Source organism: Chrysochloris asiatica, unplaced genomic scaffold (assembly GCF_000296735.1).
Source record: "Chrysochloris asiatica unplaced genomic scaffold, ChrAsi1.0 scaffold00027, whole genome shotgun sequence".
In the NCBI taxonomy this organism is placed as follows: Eukaryota; Metazoa; Chordata; class Mammalia; order Afrosoricida; family Chrysochloridae; genus Chrysochloris; species Chrysochloris asiatica.
Window position 1 is genome coordinate 6778578 of NW_006408545.1, and position 18542 is coordinate 6797119.

The 18542-nt window shown below is 38.3% G+C and overlaps 1 protein-coding gene across 1 annotated transcript in view; it reads left to right on the top strand.

Moving 5' to 3' along the window:
- Positions 1-18542, top strand: part of ROS1 (c-ros oncogene 1 , receptor tyrosine kinase) — a 182461-nt gene that overhangs the window by 112129 nt on the left and 51790 nt on the right. Inside the window, exons 34-39 of the mRNA XM_006839976.1 lie at positions 2038-2228; positions 4341-4424; positions 8326-8461; positions 9686-9848; positions 11988-12052; positions 13951-14080. Coding sequence (XP_006840039.1) covers positions 2038-2228; positions 4341-4424; positions 8326-8461; positions 9686-9848; positions 11988-12052; positions 13951-14080 — 769 coding nt within the window. The remainder of the gene's footprint in view (positions 1-2037; positions 2229-4340; positions 4425-8325; positions 8462-9685; positions 9849-11987; positions 12053-13950; positions 14081-18542) is intronic.

Consider the following 18542-nt stretch of genomic DNA (forward strand, 5'->3'; position numbering starts at 1 on the left):
GTGGACTTGTTTTCATTTTCTTCAGCTTCAGTTTGAATTTTCAAATGAGTAATTGATGGTGTGTTTCACAGTCTGTCCCTGGCCTTGTTTTGACTGATGATATGGAGCTTTTCCATCATCTCTTTCTGCAGATGTAGTCAATTTGATTGCTATGTGTTTCATCTGGTAAGGTCCATGTGTATAGTTGTCTCTTATGCTGTCTAAAGAAGGTATTTGAAATGAACAAATAGTTGGTTTTGCAGAAATCTATCATACATTCTCTAGCAGCATTTTTATCACCAAGGCCGTGTTTTCCAACTATTGATCATTTCTTTTTGCTGCCAACCTTTGTATTCTGATCACCAGTAATGATCAATACATCTTGATTGCATGTTTGATCGATTTCAGATCAAAGATGTTGGTAGAATTCTTCTATTTCATCCTCACTGGCTTTAGAGGTTGATGCATAAATTTGAATAATAGTGGTATTAACTGGGTTCCCTGTAGGTGCATGGATATTATCCTATCACAGACAGCATTGTACCTCATGACTGATCTGGGTATGTTCTTTTTGAAAATGAATGCAACACCTTTCCTCTTCAATTTGTCATTCCCTACATAGTAAACCATGTGGTTGTCAGATTCAAAATGGCCAATACCAGTCCATTTCAACTCACTAATGCCTAAGATACCGATGTTTATGCATTCCATTTCATTTTTGACAACTTCTAATTTTCCCAGATTCATACTTCGTACATTCCATGTTCTGATTTTCAAAGGATGTTTATAGCTGTTTCTCTTCATTTTCAGCTGTGCCCCATCAGCAAATGAAGGTCCCGCGGGCTTTTCTCCCATGGGCTTTACTCCATTCATGACATCATGATCAACTCTACTTTGAGGAGGCAGCTCTTCCCCAGTCACATTTTGAGTGCCTTCCAACCTGAGGGGCTCATTTTCAGGCACTATATCTGAGAGTGTTTCTCTGCTATTCATAAGGTTTTCAGTGGCTAAATATTCAGAAGTAGTTCATCACTCCTTCTTCTTAGTCTGTCTTCATCTGGAAGCTCATCTGAAACCTGTCCACCATGGGTGACCCTGCTGGTATTTAAAATGCCAGTGGCATAGCTTTCAGTATCACAGTAATTCACAAGCCACCACCGTACCACAAACGCAACATGTAGACCAATAAAAAAGGAAACAATGAACCCTGTAGTATGAGACACAAAGATGGTTTTCGTAGATGAAATATTACATCTTCCCTACCAAATTTGCATTGTGTAGTTTAAACAGATGTGTTAAAAGTGACTGAGATCCCAGAAAAATGAAAGCTTCTCAGTTAAAAATTGTATACCAATGTAAAGGTGGACATTTTATAGCAAGGAGGGGAGTGATTAAGTCTTCAGTCTACGAGTGGAGGGCCCTGGGATCATCAATGGAGAAGAGCGGAGAGCGAGACCCTACCCAGAGAAGCAGTGAGACCTGAGATGGAGGCAGAGAAGATGACGTGGAGAGATGAAGTGGTTGGGGACTTGAGATACAGAGAGGGAAAGGATCTGTGTGCTGAGGACTGTCAGGGGGTGGGGCAGGCTTGCAGGGGATACCCTTTGGTTGGGTGATGATGCATGGACAGGATGGTAACTATGGCAATGAATCGATGTATGAGTGTAAAACTAATGTTCTCATGTAAACTATCACACAATTCACAATAAAACATTTATAAAAAAAATTGCATATCAATATCTTCTCAATTTGGAACTTTAATGAAAATTCACACATTTCAAGAGTTAAAAAATGATCTTTTGCTTTCTTTTGGCCACTGATAATTCATATTCTTCCTGGTGATATGCGTTGGTTGGTCCTATGCATTGCTGGTCTTATGCATTGTGGGGTATTGTGGTCTATAGCCAAATCATATGAGTGGAATGACATCAAGGGTCTAATGCGTGGCACTAGAATCTCTGTAATTCTGCCATTAATATGATATTTGAGCATCTAAAAATAATAAACACATTACCCCATGTGTTTTTTATACGAATTGTTTTACTGTTTCCTTTGCAGAAAGAGCACTTCAAATGATTCACAAAACCAAAATTCAATGTGGAAGATCGCATTTAATGGATCCTGCAGTAGCATTTGCACATGGAAATCCAAAAACCTAAAAGGAACATTTCAGTTCAGAGTAGTAGCTGCAAATAATCTGGGATTTGGTGAATATAGTGGGATCAGTGAGAATATTATATTAGTTGGAGGTATGTTATTAAGTCAGTCTATATACAAATTTATCATGCAAAGACTCTGTGACAAAACATAGGTGCATTCTTAACATCAGCAATGTTATTCAATTCATATGATACAGTCTTCCTAAAACATCATATTATGTCAGTTTTTGGCTCAATAACAATCAACTACTGCAAAATTCCTTCCACATAAAGTCCATGTTTCCAAACAGACTCCCAGGGCTGTCCATTACCTGACCTTACTTTATTTAGACTTAATAATTATAAAATTATACTTCATCTGTTTCCCCAAATCTAAGCAGTGGTGGGTCAATGGTAGAGTGTTCACCTCTCAGGTGGGAGACGTGGGTTTGACTCTGGCCAATGCACCTCATGTGCCGTCACAACTCATCTGTCACTGAAGGTTTGCTTTGATGCCCAGCAGGTTCCATCAGTCTTCTAGATTAAAGTGAACTGAGCAGGTAGACATGTGAAGCACAACAGGTAGCATCTTTCATTGTGTATCTTGTTTTAGTTTATGATACAGCATCTTTCTAATCACGTAGGCTAGACATTTCAGTGCCATCCGTATTTGGTTTTTCCCTCTATCAGCCATCATGTTCTTTTGATATCACCATTCAATCTTTCTCTGATGAGCTCCTGTCTCCCAATTTCTACTCTGACTTTCCTGTCTTAGGCTAGTATTTCATGCCTGCACTTTGACTCTAGTTAACACTACTGCCAGTTCATCTAACTGAAGTATAACTAGATCACTTAACCCCCACTCTGCTGTATCCCCATTCATTGCCTTCAGAATCAAGTACAAACTTCTGTGTGACATTTAAGGCCTTCTACAAAGTGTAGTGGTTATGAATCCGCCTGTGAACTGCAAGGTCAGCAATTTGAAACTACCAGCTCTTCCATGGGAGAAAGATGAGTCTTTCTGCTTCCGTAAAGATTTAGAGCCTCGGAAACCCTGTACAGGGTTGCTGTGAGTCAGAACCGACTCCACGACACACAGCCACCACCACCACCACAATTTGCCTTCAGTGGTGCTATAAGATAAGCACTATGCTAATAACATCAAGTTCGGTGGTTCAAAGTCACCAGCTGCTCCTTGGAAAAACCCTATACATGAGTCGGAGCACATAACAACAACAGCAGCAATGATTTGCTTCCACTTATGGTCCATCTTTTCTAATATTTATCTGTATGCTGAAACCATTTAAAGCTGGCAAAACGCTTTTGACATTAGGTTTTGGGCCTTGTATTGCTCTTAGCCTAGAATACAGCCCCATCAACTACCAGGATTGGAATTTCCTTTCCTTCACTTTCTGACAACTGACATTCTCCTCCTTAAAAGTCTAGTTTAAATAACCTTAACATGATGCTTAAATGATGCTCTTAAGGCAAAATGATTTATTGCATTTTATATATACACAGTCGATGATCCTACAGAAAATATATCATTCTCAAACTTTACTTAAAAGAATGAGTTAGTAAGTATTTCAGGCTTTGTGAGTGACATACAGTCTTTGTAATTATTGCTTCATCTTTTTCTTCTTCTTTATAACACTTTCAAAATGTGAAAACCATTCTTAGCTCATGGGTAGAACAAAATCAGATTTGGCCCATAGGACTATAGTTTACGAAGCCCTGGTCTTTATATTGGTCTCCTCTATTTGACTGAAACTGTTTGAAACAAGATACTGTAGTTTCATGTCTCTACCCTCCAGTTTAATGAACATGGAATTAAATGTGCAGGAAGATGTTCTGGAATAAAGAACAATCTCAATTGTATAATATATGATAGCTGAGACATCTTTATTCTAAATTCATTAGAAAGATTATACATGTGTCCTCAATCACTTTAATATCAAAAATTGTATGTGTTTATTCCAATGGTGTATTGGATCTGGAACAACAACAACAACAGCAATCTCTTGGGGAGGGGAGGACCTGATTTCAATTTCCCACTGTGTAAGTACTCTCACCATGGTTGATTTCATTCGACCAACAATTTAGCAACTGATTTGTAAAAATATAGTAAAAGTTAGCTCTACCATACCATGGATGCGTATATTGGGTAAAACGGACTACTTATCTTTATTCTGAGAATCAACTTTTTCTAATTTATTTCATTAGATGGTGTTTGGGTACCCGAAACAAGCTTTATACTTGCTATTATTGTTGGAATATTTCTGATTGTTACAATCCCATTGTCCTTTGGTAAGTATAATTTTTAGAAAAAGTAATGAATTGTTTATATGATCATATTGATTGCTTTATCTCTTGGTTTAACTAACCTACCACATGAAACATGATTTGATTAAGTAATATTAATAAAATTCACAATGTCACTTCAGGCTATATATTTTCAATGACTAACTTTTATGATTTTTTCCAGCACTTGAAAATATATCTATATTTATCTTTTATTGTGTACTTTAGATAAATGCAAGTGATATCTGCATGACTCTGGAGTTAATGCACTAGACTATAAGGTCGGTTTGAACTGCAAGGTTCAAGCTCACCAGCTGCTCCTTGGAAATGCTACAAATCGCTATGAGTCAGAACTGATTCAATGGCATTTAGCAGTAACAACACCAATATGCTTTAGATAAAACTATTTATAGGGCTACCAATTTTTAGTTTTATTTAAAAACTATTTATTTCTGATTGACTACAAAACAAATGTTTTGTGGTTTATAGTTTGGGAAAAAAATAAAAGAAAAATAACCTTGGGAACAACAACAACAACAACAACAAAAAAATGTGAAGGATTAATGGAAAGTCAGTGAAAATTCTTGGTAAGGATAGTTTTGGTCTCAGACTGCCTGGGTTTGGAATGAACGGATCTCTTTTGTGGAAATTCCATTTCTGGCTGTTAGGATCAATTCTTGCTTTTAGAAGTCTGATCTGCTTATTTCAAATCTTGTGCCCTTTCATAGATGACCAAGAAAGCAGAAGACTTGAGTTAGGTAGATAGAAAGCTACCTCTACCCACTGTTCATTTTACACCAATGTGGCAGTCTTAAAGGTTATTTACTTATTTATTTTAAGATTTACTTTAATGATGAGAAAATACAACCCAAAAAGGGAACATCAAATATTAGACCTACAGTGTGACCTCACATCCTGGTTTATGGCTGTTATTTTGCCATATATATTAATAGCTGTTTCTTTCAACCCCCAAAAATACCCTGGTTTGCATGATGAAATAAAAGATCCCCCTATATATTGTTGCAGCCCTGTTGTGATGTTATAGGTGAACACTGAACCACAAGGTTCTTGCTGAGAGGTTGGTGATTTGAACCCACCTAAAGGCTTCCTCAAGAGGAGCTCTGGTAGCATAGTGGTTACAAATCGGGCTGCAAACCACAAGATCAGCAGTTCAAAACTACCAGCTGTTCCATGGGAGAAAGATGAGGCTTTCTACTCCAGTAAAGATTTACAGCCTCAGAAACCCTGTACAGGGTCGCTATGAGTTGGAACTGACTTCCAAGGCACATAACAACAACAACAAAGGAGTCCTGGTGTGGTGCTGTGGGCTAATGCGCCAGACTGCAAAGCTGTTTGAACTGCAAGGTTGGCAGTTCAAGCTCACCAGCTGCTCCTTAGAAACCCTATACAGGGTCACTATGCGTTGGAACCAACTCGATGGCACTTCACAACAATAACAAAGGCTCCCTGGGAGAAAGACCTGGTAATCTGCTTTCATAAAGATTATTGCTGTTGTGAAGTGCCGTTGAGTAGGTTCCGACTCATAGCAACCTTGTATAGGATTTCCGAAGAGCTGCTGGTGAGCTTGAACTGCCAACTTTGCAGTCCAAACTGACTTCGAAGTCCAGCACATTAACCCACAGCCCGATACCAGAAATCCCAAGATTCATAAAGATTACAACCAAGATAACCCTACTGGGCAATTTTACTCTGCCACGTGGGTTCTCTATGAGCTGGAATTGACACAACAGTATCCAACAACAACACTATCTATTGCTAGTGTTAAGAATCCCTGACACTCTGAAGTGTACCATGAAAGGCATGACACCAGTCAGAAACGAAGGCTTAAGCACATGTTTAGGAAGCTGCGGTTTATTTTGTTCATGAATAAGGGAAAGTTCTGAGAATAAAACTGAACTGTCTCAGAATAAAGAAAGCCCAATATTTTACAAGTGTGCTAAATCTAATTTATTCTTCCCTCAAGCTACATAAGCTCTTAGAGAGCATGTTGAAACTTGATTTGCTATTTCTTTCCAAAGATTCCACCCAGATAATGTGTGGTACTCCTTCAGCTAACTTGGAAAGCTAAAAATTTCAGCTGACCCTGCCAGGATTTTAACCTGTGGTTCCAGGGAGTCTAAGTATCGCACAGCTGATGTTTGTGCTACTAAGCCAGTCCCTCCAGAATTACCCATATGACTGCAGTATATTTGGCAGTTGGCATATAGGCTTGCCTGCTTGTCTGCTTTCTTACTGGGAAAGAATATTACACGAAGAATCCTTCATCTGACCTTTGTTTGCTTTCTTGTTCATCTCCATTGTTTGAACCCATAACCGTATTGGATGAACATGAGATAATTTCAGACAACTTATTGTGCTTCCAAGACATCCTATGGATATCTGAATTTCCCAGGACTTCAAAGGTCTTTATTCTGTTTGGAACTCATGGATATTTGAACATAGCTAAGCTAATTTGGTCCTTTGCTTTTAATAGCAGTGCATGTGGTTTTACTACAAATGTGTGAGTGCATGAGAGAAGATTGTGTTGTTAAAATAATAAAAAGTAGCCATCATTAAAAAATTTGCATTGTGCTGAGGTCTTTCAGCATTCATATTTATAAATATAAATTGAAAAAAGAGTTTAAAAATAAGCATCTACAGTCATATCTAATACATCACTAGCCTTATGCTGAGAGTAAGATGGAAATATAAAGCAGTAAAATCCAGCTGTTTGCCATTTAAGGATGGATGTGAGATAGACTTTGGTGAGTGGATACAGAGTGAGATATGTGTTGAATAATAATAAAAGGCTGCAGTGTCTGAAGTGTACAAGACGGTGACATAGGAGAAGTGTGGAGCGTCACAGTGAGCTTCATAAATTCTGAGACGAGAGATCAGCAGGGATTGCAATGATCTTGGAACCACCATTGAGGATACAGGGTTGAAGCAGGACATTAACAAATGAAGAGGGGTCTGGGAACATTTCCAATTTGAAAAATTTGTGCCACTCAGATGGAATTTCACTTGAATAAAACTGTAATCTGTTAGACTGTAATGAAATAAATGAAATAAAATTCTAGTTTTAATGATCACCTCAGCATTCTCCCTACTTCCAACTTCTGATCCAATATTCTAGTATAGATGGGTGATCTTACTGTCATAGTTGTATTTTGATATTTTAAAAATGATACTTTTTATGATTATAAAATAATGTTCCCATTGTTTAAAAAAAAAAAAAAAGAGCTAGTAAAAATCATCCATGATTCATTCCACAGCTAGGGAGGAGTACTGCCAACACTTAATTTCAATAATTTTTCTATGTGTGAGAGGGTTTCAAAAAGTTCATGGAAAAATTCCATTATGTTTTGATATTTTTCCAAGAATATTTTGAAGCCCTTCATATTTGGGAATGTATAGATGAATATAAACAATAACGGCTACATACACTTTACCTGTATATTTTTACATTTTTTTCCTTTATACTGAAAGTATTTCCTCAAGTCTACTGGTGAGTATGACCAGGACGTGTCTGGACTCAGAAGTGAATTTGATTCACTAATAATTATTATGCAAATTTGTTTTGGTTTATTTTGAATCTTGTTTATGCATGATTTTGAGAAGTGAATTAATGTGATGGTACTTTAACTAGTTTATAATAGCAGTTAATCCACTTTGAATTCTACTTGTGAAAAGATGAAAAATGTTGTGATATCAAGTTATTTATACATGACTTTGTACATAGATTTTATTAATTTTTCAATTACGGACATGCTTTTTACTCAAGTTCTGTTATTCGACCAATAGTGTTCTTATATACAAACATTTGATATTTTTTATATATTCTAAAAGAAAAAGCAGGCAACATTTTATTTTTTGAATTATGTTTGCTTATTTGTTTTCTTTATAGTCTGGCATAGAAGAGTGAAGAGTCAAAAATCTCACAAGGAAGGGCTGCCAGTTCTTATAAACGAAGACAAAGAATTGGCTGAACTGCGCGGTGTGGCGGCTGGAGTAGGCCTGGCTAACGCCTGCTATGCGATACAGTATGTAACCTGGGCCACCCATATGTGCAGCACCGAAGCAATAGGGGCCAACTGTACCAAGAATGCCTGAGCCTCCCCTGCTAAGACCATTACTAGGCTATGCTCATTCCTTTGGCATTATTATTAATGAGACCCCTTCCACTCTCATATGTGACCTGGTATGAGTGAAAATTGTGTGGTTTCCCTATCCTAAGGGAAATTAAGAAAAAGAAGCTGTGTTTTCCAGTACATTATCATATAGCCCAAAACTAAAGGAAGCAGAGAAATAAACATTAAACTCAACCAAGTAGATAGTGGTGGGGCTTGTCCAAGTGAAGTGACATTTGGGATAAAAATGAGGCACTACACATGGAGTCCTGGTGTGACGCTGTGGGCTAATGTGTCAGACTGCAAAGTCGTTTGAGCTGCAAGGTTGGTGGTTCAAGCTCACCAGCTGCTCCTTGGAAACCCTATACAGGGTCGCTATGGGTCGGAATTGACTCAAAGGCACTTAACAACAACAACAACAACACATACATACTGCTCCTATCAGAATGAAGTGAAGTGACATGTTCTGTCTGGGTAAAGGGTGCTGGAGTAGGAAAGGAACTATGGATGCCAATTATATACCACTACAGAATGAGCTTGCAATCCTTGTGTGGCATTGTGGGTTAATGAGCTGTACTACAAAGTCGGTTTGAACCACAAGGTCCAGTGTTCAAGCTCACCAGCTGTTCCTACGAAACCCTATAGGGTCACTATGGGTTGGAACTGACTTGACGGTACTTAACAACAATAACAACAGAAGAAGGAGCTCTAGTAGCATAGTGGTTACGAGTTGGGCTGCTAACCCCAAGGTCAGCAGTTTGAAACTACTAGCTGTTCCACAAGAGAAAGATGAGGCTTTCTGCTCCCATAAAGATTTACAGCCTCGGAAACCCTATACAGGGTTGCTATGAGTCAGAACTGACTCCATGGCACATAACCAACCACCAAACAGCACGTAGACAAGAGAAAGCTGAGGCTATCTGCTCCTGTAAGGATTTACAGCTTTGAAACCCTAAGAAGCAGTTCTATTCCGTCATTACAAGTCATAATCAACTTGATGTCAGTGGGTCGATAACACACAGAAAGCTTTACAAAGCTGTGAGATTCTTTTTTTCTTATACTCTCTCTCTCAAGCACCAGTACAAACTTGTAAGTCATACATATTTTGGCAGAACAAAAACTATTGTTATTTTACAGTACTCTTCCTACCAAAGATGAGATTGAAAATCTTCCTGCCTTTTCTCGGGAAAAGCTGACTCTGCGTCTCCTGTTGGGAAGTGGGGCCTTTGGAGAAGTGTATGAAGGGACAGCAGTAGATATCTTAGGAGTTGGAAGTGGAGAAACCAAAGTGGCAGTGAAGGTAAGGTGGATGTTTTAGCTTCTTGAAATGTCATGTCAGCATGTAAACAGCTGGATGTACATGGATACAACTGTAATAAGAGATGAATGATTGTACCTGAAAAGAGAACTGGTAGATGATAGAAGCTTCCCATGACTATAGAAATCACGAATTTTTTTCTATTTCATACATACGTTCTTTAATTCATAGAAAAAGAGTTTACCTAAGACCTGGCAGTTTTTCCCATCAAACATACTATTTAAAAATGGGGATTTAAAAACACATTCTCATGCTAGTACACCAGGGATCAGCAATTTTTTTTTCTTAAAAGGACAGATTAAAAAGTCTTTTAGGATTGCTGACAATATGATCTCTGACTGTCACATTTAATATAGCTTTCATATTTTATGAATGATTATTATTCTTTTTATTTTTTTCAGCCACTTAAAAAACTAAAAACAATTCTCAGTTCACAAGTTATGTAAAAACAGGTGACAGACTGGATTGGACCCACAGACCATTAATCATAAAATGATTATTTTATTCTTTTTATTTTTTTCAGCCACTTAAAAAACTAAAAACAATTCTCAGTTCACAAGTTATGTAAAAACAGGTGACAGACTGGATTGGACCCACAGACCAAAGTTTGCTGATCCTTGTCCTACATGATTATTTAATATAATATAGATAATGCAGTTTTTAGGAAGCATGGGATATGCTTTCATATTTTTGTAAAACTTTCTTTTGATTAGAGTGATGATGAAGCTTTTATGTCATTAAGCAATATTCTGCTCATTGTTTGTTAGGAATCTATTGCTTTTGAGGGTGGGCTATTCAGCTAGAAATATAGGTAAAATTCTTTCTACTTGCGAATGATACTATTTAAATGGTTTATCATTTAAAATAATATCATAAAAATTGGAAAATTGGGTAATCTCAAGTATAAGTCAAGAATTCTTTTGTTATTCCAATCTCAACTGGCTTAAACCAGTTTTATTTTTGTTACAAAACAATATGGCTACTTGTCTGGGTTCAGTAGTGTGTGAGGTCAGGACCAGTAACTGAAATTCTCTTTATTTTTTTTGCACATGATTGTCTTTTGTTTCCAAAATGTCTGCTAAAGCATCTGGCATCACATACTACAATCAATCGGGGGAAGAATCATGCTACATGTATCTGTTTATTAAAGCAAGCGTTTCCCACAAGCCTCTGTTCCCTTCCTATTCCAAGAAAGATTGGGAAATTCTAGAACAGGATTTTTATTATTAGTTTAGATCAGTTAACTGGGACTTAGTAATTTACCTCTAAGAAATAAATTAAGATTTTTTTTTTTTTAAATTAAGGAAACAGGAGAAAACAGATATTAATTAGAAAACTTTGAAAATTAAGAGTTTGGTCATAAATAAAACTTGATTTCTTTTTAAAATTTCTACCATTTGGTAAGACTTTATATAACTATTGTTGTTGTTGTTAAGTGCCGTCGAGTTGGTTCCAACCCATAGCGACCCTGTACAGGGTTTCCGAGGGTGTAAATCTTTACGGGAGTAGAAAGCCTCATCTTTCTCCTGCAGAGCGGCTGGTAGTTTCGAACCACTGATCTTAAGATTCGCAGCCCGATTCGTAACCACTATGCTACCAGAGCTCCTTTTATATAACTATTGGTGGTGGTTATGTGTTGTGGAGTTGGTTCTGTCTCATAGCTACCCTGCATAGGATTTCCAAGGCTGTAAATCTTTAAGGGGGCAGAAAGCCTTATCTTTCTCCTGCAGAAAATAGCAGGTAGTTGCAAACTGCTGATATTGATGTTAGCTACCTGGCTTGTAACCACTACACTACCAGAAATCCTTTATAGTAATAACAGGAGATGGTATTTGAATAAGTTGACCGAGCATAGAACATGCATTATCTACCCCTAGACTTCAGGGTGGAATCCTGGTGTGGGATAAGCACTGGAGTGCTAACCACAAAGTTGTAGGTTTAAACCCACCCCCCACTCCTTGGAAACCCTATTTAGGGTCATTTATGAGTCGGAAGTGACTCCACATCACTTAACAACAACAATAGCTTTCAGGGTGAATGCTACAAAACAACATAGATTGTGCCCATTAGCTCATAGAAATGTCTGCTACACTGATTGTTGGCTTGTTTTATGTTGCACAGACTCTAAAGAAAGGTTCAACTGACCAGGAGAAGATTGAATTCCTAAAGGAGGCACATCTAATGAGGTATTACATAATTCCTGAAATAATTTCCCTTTGGTATAGGTAGGAAGTTTTTCACATTCAAAATGACTTGATTTAACAGTTCATGTAAAAAAACACCAATAAGTCTAAATTTAACAACTTCTATAGAAATGTGTCAGTAGCAACAAATATTTCCCCTCCATGTAATAGCAGTTATCTCGCTTCCTCCCTGTGGTTCCTATTTCCATTGCACCCACCTTTCCATCCCGTCTCAATTTTGTCCTTAGGTAAATGTTGCCTTTTTTATTTTGAATGATTGACCATTCCATGGTTGGCATACCTTACAAATGTTGTTGTTCCTTCCCATCTGTTGCTTGAATGAAAATTGGGCCATGGGGTGAGTTCTTTTCCAGGCCTGAAGTTTGGTCAAGGGACATAGTCTCAGGTTCCTCCAGGCTCTTTCTGACCAGTAAACTGATTTTTTTTCCCTAATAACTATGAGTTTTGTTCCACATTTTCTCCCACTTTGTGATCTTCTAATGTGATCTCTTTCAGAGAATTGTTAGTGATAGTCAGGCACCATGATGTTCACATATTCCATTAGTCCATTGAACTAATTGATTCCAGGCAACTTCAATTCTTATCACTCTTCTTTCTTCTGCATATGGAAAGACCAATAGCTGTACCTTAGATGATGTTCATTAGTTTTTAAGATTCCAGGTGCTACTCACCAAACTAGGATGTAAAACATTGTCTCTGTGGGCTATGTTATACCAATTGATCACGGTGTCCCCTGAGACTATGTTCCGGAGCCTTTAGGCCCAGCAAGAGGTTTTGTTTTAAAGTACAATGATGCCATTACTAATTGTGATTGTCACAGCTATAAAGGTAGAGGTTTTGTAACATAAAGGGGGGAGTAGGTAATCTTACATTCCAGGAACAGAGGACCCTAGGACCACCAAGAGAGATGATCATGAGCAGAATGTGGGATCCTATCCAGAGAAGCAGCCACACCAGAGATGGAGGCAGAGATGAGGACATGGAGAGATAGAGCATTGGGGGACTGTAGACTCATAGAAAGAGAAAGTCTGTGTGCAGGCAGCCAGGAGGCAGGCTTGCAGAATGTGCTGTTGGGCTGTTTAAATGATTATATATTCTGGCGTGTTTTTGTGTACATTCCTCCCCCATCTCTCCCAAAAAAACATGGAATAGTAGCAAATACTGTTGAATGATGATGCATGGAGGGGATTGTAATTATTGCAATGAAATGATGAGTGTAAAACCAATGTTCTTCCATGTAAACCATCACTCATTTAACAATAAAACTTTAAAGGAAAAAAAAGTACAATGATGGTAATGAAAATATCTAGGATCAGCAAGGTTTCAGCCAGTTTATGGCTATGAAAACTCTTCCAGGGCACCTTAAGAGAAGACCCAGAGCTGATGGGGTTCTCCAGCTGTGGATTCTAAACATTAGATTAGGGCTTAATTGCTTTGATGTCTTGAGAAAACAGACTAGCCAAATCTATGTGTTCATTGCTTCTTTAAAAGAGATTGTTTTTTAATATTTGTGAGGACCAAAGTGTATTTAAAAAAAAAAAAATCTTTTGAAGGAGGATGTTAGTAAAAATTACTTTCTTTTCCAAAACATGCAATTTAAAATATGAATCCTATGTCTTCCAAAAATCAGTCTATTTTATTCGTATGCATTGGCCACTAGGGGTTGCCATATTCCCTCCTTAAGACAAGCACACCAGTTTGTGTTTGGAAACTGAGACCAGTTACAATGTTAGAAAATGAGACTTTCACTCATTAGGGAAAAAGAAGTCAGGGGTTTTGAAGTCAGCTGTGAGTGAAGAATTGCTCCATTTCATAAAGACCCTGGTAGGACTTCCTTCTATCATTGTTATGTGACTCTGCTGTCTCTTTCCACTGTTTAGCAAGTTTGATCATCCAAACATTCTGAAACAGCTTGGAGTGTGTCTGCTGAATGAACCCCAGTACATTATCCTGGAACTGATGGAAGGAGGAGACCTTCTCACATATTTGCGTAAAGCACGGATGACAATGGTAGGAAAAGTGCTCCATTGCATTGGTTTTGTAATGCAACTGCCCTGTGATTTCTTACTAATTTTTCCCTTTGCCATTCAAAAACCCAGAGTTAAAAAATTAAATTAAATAGGTTGCAGTTTGGACTGGTGGTTATTGTTGTTGTTAGGTGCCATGGAGTCAGTACCGACTCATAGTGACCCTATGTACAACCGAACAAAACACTGCCTGGTCCTGGGCCAACCTCACAATTGTTGACACACTTGAGCCCATTGATGCTGCCACTTTGCCAATCCACCTTTCTAGGGGTCTTCTTCTTTTTCTGACCCTCCATCTTACCAAAAATGATATCCTCCTCCAATGACTGCTCACTTCTGACAATATGTCTGAAGTATGAGAGACGAAGTTTGGCCATCCTGGCCTCCAAGGAACACTCTGGCTGCACTTCTTCCAACACAGATGTGTTTGTTCTTTTGGCAGCCCATGGCACTTTCAATATTCTCCTTGAACACCATAATTCAAACGCGTCAATTCTTCTATGGTCTTCCTTATTCACTGTCCGGCTTTCGCATGCATATGAAGTTATTGAAAATACCATGGCTTGGGTCAGGCTCACCTTAGTCCTCAAGCTGACATCTTTGCTCTTCAACACTTTAAAAAGGTCTTGTGCAGCAGATTTGCCTAATGCAATATGGCTAGTGGTAAAATCTTAAAAATTAGTTTTTAAGATTTTATATTTCTTTATATTTAAATTAAGAGAACTAGAACCCTTGGCTTATCTTTCTGGCATTTTCTGGTTTTTGAAAATGACCCGAGTGTTTAATGGGAAAATCAATCCTTAGTTGCCAGAATTATGTCCTTTTGGATAACAGGGATCATATGCATTTGAAAAAGTAATAGATTTCTCTGTACTTAATTTGCAAACTATCTGACACAAGCTGTTACTTCTAGCCCTGATCTTTTCACTGAATGGAATGAAAAGATAATAGAATTTTCTTATGAACATTTTGAAGCCCCTCATATTGTTGTTTGTTGTTGTTAAGTGCCGTCAAGTCCGTTCCAACCCATAGTGACCCTGAACAGAGTTTCTGAGGCTGTAAATCTTTACGGGAGCAGAAAGCCTCATCTTTCTCCCACGGAGCAGCTGGTAGTTTCGAACTGCTGACCTTGAGGTTCACAGCCCAATTCGTAACCACTACGCTACCAGAGATATATTGAGTTGGATTTTAATAGGCATCTCAAACTTGGGCAAAACAGAAGCCCAGGAGTGTAACTGAATTTAGAGATGGAGAAACTGGTACCAATGTCTGCCACCAACATGAGTACTGTCATAGATACCAGTGGTTATGGCAGAGTAGGACTTATGATTGGAACAAGCACACATCTGTAGTTTGCCTGTGATAGTCTTAGTCTATGCTTGTGATTCCTTTTACACTCTAATGTGACTTAGTATGGATAGTATGTTATATCTATATTTACTCCACAACAATAACCCATGAGTTTCTGAGTCTGAAAGGAGGTGAGTGAGGAAATTCAAGAGAAAAGAGGTTAGTGTGGAAAGTGTTTCAAGGGCAGAGCTTGCCACACCACTGCTCCAAGCAGCCAGGATCACTGCTGTCGTTGAGTGAAGGAAAGAGTTTAGAGATTCCTGTTTCAAAAATAAATAAGACTGAGTTTTATCAAAGAAAAATGGGATTGTTCTAATAACAAATGACAGAAATAGTATGGAAACTGGCCAATAGGTCCTAAAGGTTGAAGTTTGATACCTACAGAGGAAAGGGAGCTCAACATAGCACAGTGATTTGAAAAAAATATAGCCACTTCTAGATTCTCTTGCCGTAAGCTCAACTCCTTAGTCAAGTTGTTATACATCTCACAGGACCCTCTGCCCACACTGCTCTGTTGCAGTTCACATGTTTCTTTCCTACGGTGGTTTGGAATCTCTAGGAAGAGAGATAGGGGAAGAGGATGATGTAGAGTTTTCTGGCATTCATGAGTTTCTGCCAACCCTTTTTGTTGGTCACTCTTTGTGCTCCTTTCTTTCCTTCCTCTCTTCCTTCTCTCTTCCTTCTCTCTTTCTTTCTCTGTCCTTCCTTCCCTATAGACTGTTCTTTGAGATCCGTTTTAGATTTACAAAAAAACTCTGCAGAAAATATTGAGTTTATAGCGCCTCCACATGTTGTCTTTTATTATCTTGCATTCCTATTTTTTGTCCTTTCCTTTTCTTTTTCCTGCCTTTCTTGTTGAACGTGTACTCCTGGCTCACCTATTCCTGCTCTCAGGCTTTTGTACTTAAGAATTGCATGCAATCCTCTCCATTTTTAGACCTTCCATTTCTTCATTCATAAAAAGGGATATTGAATCAGAAGCTTTCTAAGTACCTTTTGTTGTTGTTGTTGTTAAGTACCATCGAGTCAGTTCCCACTCATAGTGACCCTGCACAGGGTTTCCGAGGAGCAGCTGGTGAGCTTGAACTTGCAGTTTAAAAGACTTTGCAATCTAGTGCATTAACCCACAGCACCACACCAGGACACCTGTGGGTTTGTATGTTATTGTTAAGTACGGTGGAGTTGGTTCCGACTCATAGTGACCCTGCACAGGGTTTCTGAGGCTGTAAATCTTTACGGGAGCAGAAAGCCTCATCTTTCTCTTGCGGAATGACTGGTGGTTTCTAACTGCTGACCTTGAGGTTAGCAGCCTGATTCCTAACCATTACGCTACCAGAACTCCTTTAGCTTGTCATTTTAAGGCTATATTAAGATAGAAAAAAAGTATTAAAGCTATCAAAATAATACAAATATACAATAGGAAATAGGCTGATTTCCAGATATTATTCAATTCACAAATCTGTGCTAGGGGGTTACAGTAGGGACTACATTGCACTGAAGGTTTCCAAGAACTTCCCACATGATAGGAGAATACATCATATACAAATAACCAGTTTAAGGTACAACATGGGACCTGGCAGAATTGAGTAGAGAACATACGATTGAAGTAAGAAGAAGGAGAGATTATTTCTAGCTGAGGAGACCTGGGAAGGTTTCTGAAATAGGTGTTCTGCTTGGGACATACCAAGGCAGGAGACAGAAGGAATTATGCCTCCCCACTGAATTGTAGAAAGTGTTAACCAGGAATAAGCCTAGACAAAAAATTTACTATATCTACAAGTACGGCATGTAAAATCTAGATGTCCCAAGAAGTGAACAGAGCATTGTCCCAAGGGTTCAGAAGATGATAGTGAGGGAGGCAAGCTGAAAGTGTTATGAAAATCTGTCAATAGGGACCAGTATGCTAACAACTAGAATGAAGTTCAGGGATAGGATTCTAGGTGAAGAGAATGTTTTCATGGGTAGAGTAAGCTTTTCAAAGAGCAAAGAAAGAACCCATTCACCCAGGAGCCAGTGAACTAGTCTAGATACTCAGCAAAGACTCAGCAAAGGCTATAAGACAGCTGTCTAGTGGACCTGAATAAGGATGGAAGGGGATTGAGTTTCGAGAGTAAGGTCAGAGCCTTGGTCTCAGAACTAGCTTTGATTGGGCCGGACTAATAGTAATGCTCACACCTAGAAGGTCAGAATGATTCCTGTTTTGAGACAGGAGATAGCTTGCCAAGGAGGCAAGGTGAAAAACACTTAAGATCATCTATGTACAAGGAAGTTTCAAAAAGTTTGTAGAACAATGTAATAGAAAGATAATGGATATTTTTCCATGAACTTTTTTGAAGTCCCTTCATACATGCAAGTTAGGAACCATTTGAGATGCTTTGTGAAATATATGGATGGAGATCAAGAATAAGGAGGGCATTCCAGGAAAAAAAACCCCAAAAACTTACTAGATAAAAAAGGGAGCAGTTGAGAAATGTAGAGGCTGTGTGAAGAACAGCAATGTGAACAACATGGCTGAAGCACAACTTGTCAGAGGAGAAACAATGGACAGAAATGAGCATAAAGAGGCTGGTCCAGTCTGGAGGTGCCTTTGAGATTATGCTGGAGGATTTGTAATGAAAGTGTTTAAAAGGCAACAAGCATCAACAAAACAAGTGAATTAAAGTTTTGTTCTAAGAAGAGTAAGTTGGCAGTATAAGGGGGCTTCAAAAAGTCTTAGAAAAAATGGAATTAATGATACCAAAATGTTTCCACAAACTTTTTTTTAAAGCTTTCTTATTTGTATAAGAGGCTGGGAAAAGATGGAGTGGGGTTGGATGGTTCCAATTGAGGATGATACAGATTCTTGCTAGGGTCGTTGCAGGAAAACAGAAGAGGGACAGACACTATACAGATATAGCCTTGGGGAACTTTGAATTTTCCCCACATGGTATAAATAAAAACCTCACAAGGTTTTTTTGTTTTTCCACCTAGAAATCATTGGACCAAATACAAACTGACTTTCATATTTGTGTTTGCTCTCTTAGAAGAGAGAAGTAATCTGTGACCTTGAAATACAATATTGCTAATCATTTATCTGGGATCCATATAAGGAACCA